General features: G+C 34.1%; 1 protein-coding gene and 1 long non-coding RNA gene across 3 annotated transcripts in view; both read right to left on the reverse strand.

The window, feature by feature from the left end:
• LOC111985072 (probable disease resistance protein At4g19530) overlaps positions 1 to 3,846 on the reverse strand; it is a 7,491-nt gene extending 3,645 nt beyond the window's left edge. The window contains exons 1-2 of the mRNA XM_065765402.1: positions 3,832 to 3,846; positions 3,088 to 3,593 (exon numbers count right to left, since the gene is read on the reverse strand). Coding sequence (XP_065621474.1) covers positions 3,088 to 3,593; positions 3,832 to 3,846 — 521 coding nt within the window. The remainder of the gene's footprint in view (positions 1 to 3,087; positions 3,594 to 3,831) is intronic.
• A 2,632-nt stretch (positions 3,847 to 6,478) lies between these two features.
• Positions 6,479 to 8,177, reverse strand: LOC112034911 (uncharacterized). Of its 2 annotated transcripts, none has more exons than XR_010625750.1 (3): positions 7,261 to 8,177; positions 7,107 to 7,182; positions 6,479 to 6,995 (listed from the first exon to the last, which is right to left on the reverse strand). It is a non-coding gene; the product is annotated as an uncharacterized LOC112034911 (long non-coding RNA). The 2 variants fall into 2 exon arrangements; XR_010625749.1 differs by having other exon boundaries at positions 6,479 to 7,008.
• Positions 8,178 to 8,183: the final 6 nt, after the last annotated feature.

Here is an 8,183-nt window from a genome sequence, read left to right on the forward strand (position 1 = left end):
GCAATGAAGGAAAAGATGGTCAATAGTTTCACTATTACACTTGCACATGAAACACCAGTCCAAAATGCAAATCTTTCTTTTCCTTAAGTTGTCAATAGTCAGACATTTCCCCAAGGCTGCTGTCCATACAAAGAAAGCCACTCTAGAGGGGATCTTCTGCTTCCAAATGCTTTTCCAAGGGAACAACTGCTCACTATGGCCAGCTAGAAGATGGTAGTAAGCACTGACCGTGAATCCCTTACTCTTACAAGGCAGCCAACATCTCTTATCCTCTCCAATCCCCCTTACAGGGGTGCAATAGATGGAATTGATGAAACTCCAGAAAGCTTCCAATTCACGGTTATGCACCTCCCTACAGAACTGAAGATCCCAGTGGAGTACTCCATTGGTGAACTTCATAAGATCCCCTACACTTGCCTCTTTGTTGCAACAAATCCTATATAAATCAGGATAACGGTCACGCCCATTGTTGTTGCCGAATCACTGCTCTGATACCAATTGTTAAGTGTGGAAATCAAGAAATGTATGTATCTAGCTGTATTGGAGGTCAGCTGGTCCTCCAAGAGAGAAAGAGAGAGAGAGAGAAAAGGAAGAAAAGAATTGGAATTGAATTTAGAACATTCTTATTGCTTAATCTTCATTCAATCAGTAATGCCCTCTTTATACATCACCTAGCAATTCCCTAACCCCCTACTCTAATTGATTGATATAGTAACCGCTAGCCAATTGTCACAACCAACTCACAGCTATCAATAACTGCCACTAACTGTCACTAACTGATTTCCCTCCTTCTCATTAGAATACAATTGCAATACAATCCCTAACAGTTGTTGCCACTGCCATTGCTGGTACCACTACCATCATCTGCTAGTGTCATGGCCATCACCATTGCCACAACTAGCACTCATCGGCATTGCCACTACCACCACCACAATCGTCACCACTGCCAATTATGATACCATATGATCATCAAATGACACATTCCCTATGGAATTTGAACTTGGGATTTGGATACTTGATTCCAAGTTCAAAATTCTACAGGATTTTTGGGTTACCTTTCTTGTTAACACAAACAAAGGAAACCAATATTGGGAACTATCAAGTTACAACTTTGAGTAAAATTTCACCTCAAAATTCCTCATCTAAACACAATTTTTTGGAGAATTTCGAAATTCTTCTAAAAATATAGGAAAATACAGGTTCAAGTAAAGGGGTTTTCAATGATTTATTACAGAAGTTATGTTGAGTATATTGGGAGCTTTCAACCATATAATCTAATCTAAGATTAACAGCAGAATTAATTATAGATGAAACAAGAGGTTAAGCATGAGCATGGTGTAAACTATGAAGCAAAGAAAGAAAGATTATTGTTTGCCTATCCAGAATCAAGGTCATTAGAGTGTCACTGTAGACAACAATCTAAAGGGGGAAAAACCCTATTGATATGGTGATCAGAGCTGCACAATCATGTGAAGAGTCAGTTCATATTAGCTTGCCATCTTCCTATCAAAGACTTGTAAAATAATGTGATGGTAACAACACAATTAAAAATTGATAACAGAACATGTTGCAAGTTTTGCCATATCATATAACATTTTGTACAATACTAAATGAAGATCTCTATCTAGCCTTCCCACATATTTTTTATCTCTATTCACCATCCCTACACATGTGGCAAACAAAATTGAGAAGCTCCAAAAGGATTTCCTGTGGGGAGACCCTAAGACTCATTTATTGGGATGGGATAAGGTGTGTATGCCTATTGCTAATGGTGGCCTGGGTATTAGGAAATTGACCACTTTCAATAAAGCCTTGCTAGGAAAGTGGCTTTGGCGTTTTGGGATCGAGGAGAATAGGCTTTGGAGGAGGGTGGTAACTTTGAAATTTNGGGGGGGGGGGGGGGTGGACCTCTAAGTTGGGTAGGGGAACTCATGGTTGTGGTTTGTGGAGAAGTATCCGGAAGGGTTGGGAAGTTTTCAACAAATATGTCCAGTATAAGATTGGGGTGGGGGATAGAGTGAAATTTTGGACAGACAGGTGGTGTGGAGATCTTTCTCTCCAATTGGCTTTCCTAGTCTTATACAATTTTGCTGCAAACAGAGAGGCTTCCGTAGAATCATCTTTGATAAGTCAAGGAGCAGGGGATGGGAGAACTTGGGTTGTTCATTTTAATCGAGGTCCTAATGATTGGGAGGCTGCTGTGGTGGTTGATTTCTTCCGATTCTTGGTAGCCAATTTACCTTCAGGAACTGTTGGTGATCGGTTGAGATGGAAATTGACCAAAAACGGGGATTTTACTATCCGTTCATATTATCATAAGTTACATGGCCCTTCTTCTGTTGTTTTTCCTTGGAAAGGTATTTGGAAAGTCAAGGCTCCTCGACGCGTTTCTTTCTTTGTTTGGACAGCCGCATGGGATAGGATCCTCACCGGTGATAACTTGCGGCTTAGAGGCTTTGATTTTGTTGACTAGTGTATTATGTGTCGTTGCTGTGGTGAGACAGTGGATCATTTGTTGTTACATTGTGGAAAGGCTTATCGGCTGTGGTGCTTTGTCTTTAAGATTTTTGGGATTTCTTGGGTTTCCTCATTTACGGTGTCAGATTTTTTTTTTTAGTTGGTGGAATTGGTTGGGGAAGCATTCATCTTACATTTGGAACTTAGTTCCATTGTGTTTGATGTGATGTATTTGGAAGGAACGCAATCGACGGACATTTGAGGATTTGGATAGATCTGAGGACCAAATGCATACTTTCTTTTCTAGTTCTCTGTTTGATTTGGCTAGGGCTTGGGGACTCACATCTAGGGACTCTCTTCATCTTTTCCTTAGCTCTCTTTCTTTGTAATTTAAGTTTTTTATGTCTTTGCTTTTTCTTCCTTTTTTGTACTTTGCTCTGCTGGTGCTTTTTTTGCATCTAGCAGTTTTTTAATATACTTTTTCTTACCTATCAAAAAAAGATAAAATTCATAGAAATGCAAACATGAATGTAAATTAGATCTGCTAAAGGTTCAAAATGAAGTCATAAATATGAAATGGGTCATCAGAATATTTAAAACAAATAAATATATCAATTGAAAGTAAATTACCTATTAATTAAAGGCCATCCAACGAGATTGCCCACGTGAGTCAAAGCAGCTCTCCACATCTTCACCTTCTTTATATTCTCCTTGAAACGATTTTCATGTTCAATAAAAGCCTGTGCAAAAGTTCCCATTTGTTTCTGCACATCAGAGGGCTCCACGTCATAAAAAACTGGCAGAATTTTCATTCCCATGTGTTCCTCGCAGTGAAAGATCTTTGCAAGTTCATTTAAGCACCAAGTCGAAGATGCATAGTTTTTGGAGAAAATGACAACAGCAAATTGCGATTCTTCTATTGCTCTTGAAAGCTCTGGTGAAATAGTTTTTCCTTTCTCAAGTTTTTCATCGTCCTTAAAGGCGTTAATGCCCTTCTGATTGAAAGCATCATATAGAAGGTCCGCCAATGTGTAGCGGGTGTCCTCACCACTTGAACCCCAACCTGAATTGCGTAGCTTTGAAAGAGATGGAATTGAATCTGAAATTAGGAACTGATGAGACAGAGAAAGAGGAGACTGAAATTTGGAAGAGATGAAAGAGGACTGAAATTATTCTTTATTTTTCTGAGTACTTCCACTTCCTAGTTCCTAGTGAGGAGCGAAAGTTGCTCTCTTTTTCTGAGTACTTTCACTTCAAAAGTAGCGATGAAATTTCCTAGTGTGTGAGCAGCCAAAGTTCTGCAACCATAAGGAAGACAGGTTTATGGTTTTTTCTTTTAAGTAAAAAATTCAAGCAATAAGGAAGGAAGACAACAGGTCGACTTTCCATTAACTAGCGAATTCCAGTTTATGTTTATATTTCCTTTTCTGTTTTACAAGCTACAAAGTTCTTTTTACACTACTTTTTGAGGTTTTTTTTTTTTTTTTTTTTTTTTTTTTTTTGGAGCTAAATAAATCATCTTTTAGGATTATTTTATTAAAAAGATTCTTTTTGAAAATAAAGTTTCGAGTAAAATTCAACTTTACAAAAGTTGAGTTCTAGCAACCACTTGCTAATGTAAAGCAACTAATAATAATGCTCTAACATGGCATTTAAAAATAGCAATATGATTTTTTTAACAATATAATTTTTTATCACTATCAATATTAATGCTTTAACAAGGTATTTAAAAATTTTTTCCGTTTATTCTTAAAAAAGAAAAAACGTGGTATTTAAAAATAAAAATCATCCCACTTAGAACTAGAGTCTTATGCAATTTTTTTTTTTAAAAATAAATAAAGTTTATAAAATCGATTTCAATGCAAAAAAAAAAAAAAAAAAAAAAAAAAAAAAAAACCAAGAAAATTGAGTTTGAAAAACTCTAGTTCTATTTAACACACCAAGTTTCAAATTGTGCAATTTTCTTTTAAGAGTTTATTTATATATTTATTTTAAAAAAAATAATTATTAAAAAAAGTAAGAAAAATTGTGCAATTACCTTTTAAGAACTGAGATTTAAAATTAAAAAATTCACTTTTAATTCGAGCATTAGAATAAATGAACAATTTTTAACCTTCTAACTTTTCTCTCTTACTAAAATTGCAATTTCATAGTTCCAAATCCAACCAAAAAATCTCTTAGCAACTCCAATTGGTACGGTGAAAAGGAATTTTGAAAAAGAAGAAAATAATTAAAAATTAAAAAAAAAAACCATTAATCAATATTTACCATTATGCCTGATCTAAGGCACCATATCTATTATTTTAGGTGGGTATAGATTTGATTCTCAAAAAAGAAAAAAAAGAAAAAGAAAAAAAGAAGCTGGGTATAGATTCATATTCATGTATTGAGACATAGATAGTTAGGAAATCATTAGATGTAATTTATTGACTTCTCTAGAGGACATCATCCAAGAAGAAAATAGCCACCTATTTCTAAGTTGATCTTTCATGGCATCTTCTTTTTTTTTAGGCTAAAGGAGAATTTTAATTTACAAATATTTAGTCTCTAAAAGAGAGCTTTACACACACACACATATATATACACTTAGATTATTCTAAATTAGAATTTTATCTTAGAGTAACAAAAAAAAATTATAATTTACTTTATTATTTTTAAAATATCATTTTATTTTTATTGGATATCACATGATGAGAAGCTTTTGGTTTGTGAAACTTGATGGTTCTTTGACGCGATCTACATTGGCAAACTACCATAATGACCAATTTTTTTAAGATTAATTTTAGGATACAAAGTTACAAGCTACTATTAACATATTTTCAATTTGGAAGCTCTTGCGTGTTGATTCCTCTTTTTTCCCTCTCAAGTTCCAGTAATCAAATTATGCATATAAAGGTTTTGTGAAAAATGTTGGAAAAAGGTTCAGTTTTAGGTATGAAAGTTTTTACGTTTTTTTGGGTATAAAATTAATAAAAAGTTGTGTAATTCGATTTTAGAGTTTATGTGGCTTTTCTATGTTTGTTTATTTCTAGATTGAAGGACAAGATTGGAGAAGAAACAAATTAGGCCCTTTTTATGTGAATGCATGAGTTTCTAAAGCTAAAATTTCTCTTCCTAATCCAAATACAAAATTTTGATCATGATTTTAGTTTTATTGACTTTTAGTACATGGGTTGATGCCATATAATGGTTTTTTTTTCAATTTTATTTTATATATATCATAGGTAATTTAAGGATCTTATTATTAATGTTGTTTTCTAAGAGCTGTTTTTAAAGAATTATTTTCGTGTAGCCATAACAATATTTGTTTTGCAATATTCACCTATATATTTATCCATTCCATTCAATTTATGTTAAAAAGCTTTCTTCAAAAAAAAAAAAAAAAAAAAAAATTAAGTTAAAATGAGTTGACATCGTTACATCACCACCCAAAAAAAAAAAAATGACACCACCATTGAAATAAAGAAACAACTAATTATGGTGAGTGTTTGAAGCTTTTTATTTTCTTCACCTCTCTTAGAAACATCATGACAAAGTTGTTAATATTGCACCAGCAAACATCGTATGAGTTTATTCATAAGAAAATGCTTTATTGTGAATTTGCCAGTCTGATCCAACTTCTCTCAATTGAGATCTCCGAGATTGGTTTCTTTGCTGAAGTATGCAGTTTATTTTGTTTAGTTTTTAATTGTTCGACACAATCAGAAAAGCATTAACAAGCTGAAGTTTTTAGTCTCTTATTGGAAATTTCAAATGGGTATCTTTGTAAACCACTTTTTTAAAATCCGTTTGAACTGATTTTTAACACCCTGATCCTGATGTTCATCTTCTGTTTTTTTCCACAATTTTATGTGGCCTGTTTTCTTCTTCTGGCCATTCTTATTCAAAGTAGTAAATATTTAATGTCCGTTTAGGATCCGCTTATTTTGGTAAAATTAAAAACTTTTTGCTAAAAGTACTGTAGATAAAGATAAAAGTTAGCTGAAATAGTACAATGTGACCCATGAATAGTATCAAAAAGTGCAGTAAAACTCATGAATAGTAGCAAAAATAAGCTAAATAGTAAAATAAGAATGTATAATTTTCTTGCTGCATCAAAAACCAACATAACATTGACTCATTTAAAAAATTAAAATAACATTTGCAATGGAGGCTGGTATATCCTGAAGCCATATACATAGGAGCTTCTAAAAACTGGGCTTGAGGTTGGGGCGTGCTAGAGAATGTGCAGAGCCATGTTTGCCTCCCTTCTAGTATGTTAGAATTTGCATGCTCTCATGTCTGTTGCAAGCCATTTCGCGTCTTCAACAATGTGCCCTGCTGGTGATGTGCATTTTGCTTGCTCAGCATATTGCATTGATAACCACCAACTAGTCTCCTTCTATGGCAAAATAGATTGCTCATCACACTGCCATGGCCTCTATACCTTCCACATCACGGACAGTGAATTGATCAGAGTCCTCCAAAGGAAGTATTTCGATTTGGCTGGGACTACTAATGAGATTCCCAACTTTTGCATCCATGCTGTAGTATACTTACTGGACACAGTATCTGAATAGTTGTTAATGAAGGAATTTAACAAATATACCCCTTCACAATTAAATCACATTTATAGTAAAACCCCTTTTGTAAATCATTAATTGACTGACCTGAGAGTCTACGCAGTCCCAGTAGTATAAGATGTTGGAAAAGCAGAAGTTTCTCCAAACGTTTATAAAAGCATACCTGGACAACATAAAAATTAAAAACCAATATTGAAAATAAGAGTACAAATGAGAAATTGACTCTATGGTTGTCCCATACCCATTTATACTACTCATCTCTATCGTCTTTGTCTCTTGCACACCAACAAAGTAACCAAAATATCCATTCTCCTGCAATTTTATTAAAGGGAGATATTAAAATAAGGACTTCACATGATAGAGAAGAAAATGTCATGGTTCCTGATGATATCTCAATCAGATGTGATTGTTTCTATCGTTGAAAAAAGACTGCCTTTTAAAAGGCCAGTATGTGTTAAACAATATGCCCAATCGAAAATTAAATACAAAGTTTAATATTAATTTTACCCTCATTAACTAAAAGAACACTCTTTTTGATATTCCTATATAACAAGAAAAATGAATTAAAGAGGATTTACAAAGAAAAGGAAATGGTTCAACAAACATTATAATTTTAATGTATAAAATCAATTTCCAAATTACACAATCAAAACTACTTCAACCAACATGCTCATGAAGCCAAACAACTCACTGTTATTCGATAAGACCTTCATTCTCTAGTGAATAGATATTTAAACAAACAGAAGTAAGTTCTCAATCTACTCTTTTATTTATTGGAAACTTGAAATTTTATTGAATTGCAAAAAGCATTCTATAAAATTTGGGGTCTCCTCAACCCAAGTCAAGTAATCCTGAACATGCTAAGTGTGTTGACCGTTGAGCTAGCAAAGGAGCTGGTTTATTGCCATTATGCTTTGTGTTTGAGAAATCTCAGCTCATCAAAACTCTGGCATCCACACACGGGTTCCACTGATAACATTTTGGTGTTTCAATCTTCCCAGATAAAGCATTCCAGACTAACAGAGTCCCCTTCAAAAATTACCTCTTGGACACCTGTATCTCTTGCAAAGTGGGCTACGACTTCCATAGCTTTGGCTTCAATTTCCACTGCAACCAGTGGTGGTCCAAATCTTATTTGAACTGCGAGAATAACTGACTAAGCCA

This window comes from Quercus suber, unplaced genomic scaffold, assembly GCF_002906115.3.
Source record: "Quercus suber isolate HL8 unplaced genomic scaffold, Cork oak 2.0 scaffold_624, whole genome shotgun sequence".
Classification (NCBI taxonomy): domain Eukaryota; kingdom Viridiplantae; phylum Streptophyta; class Magnoliopsida; order Fagales; family Fagaceae; genus Quercus; species Quercus suber.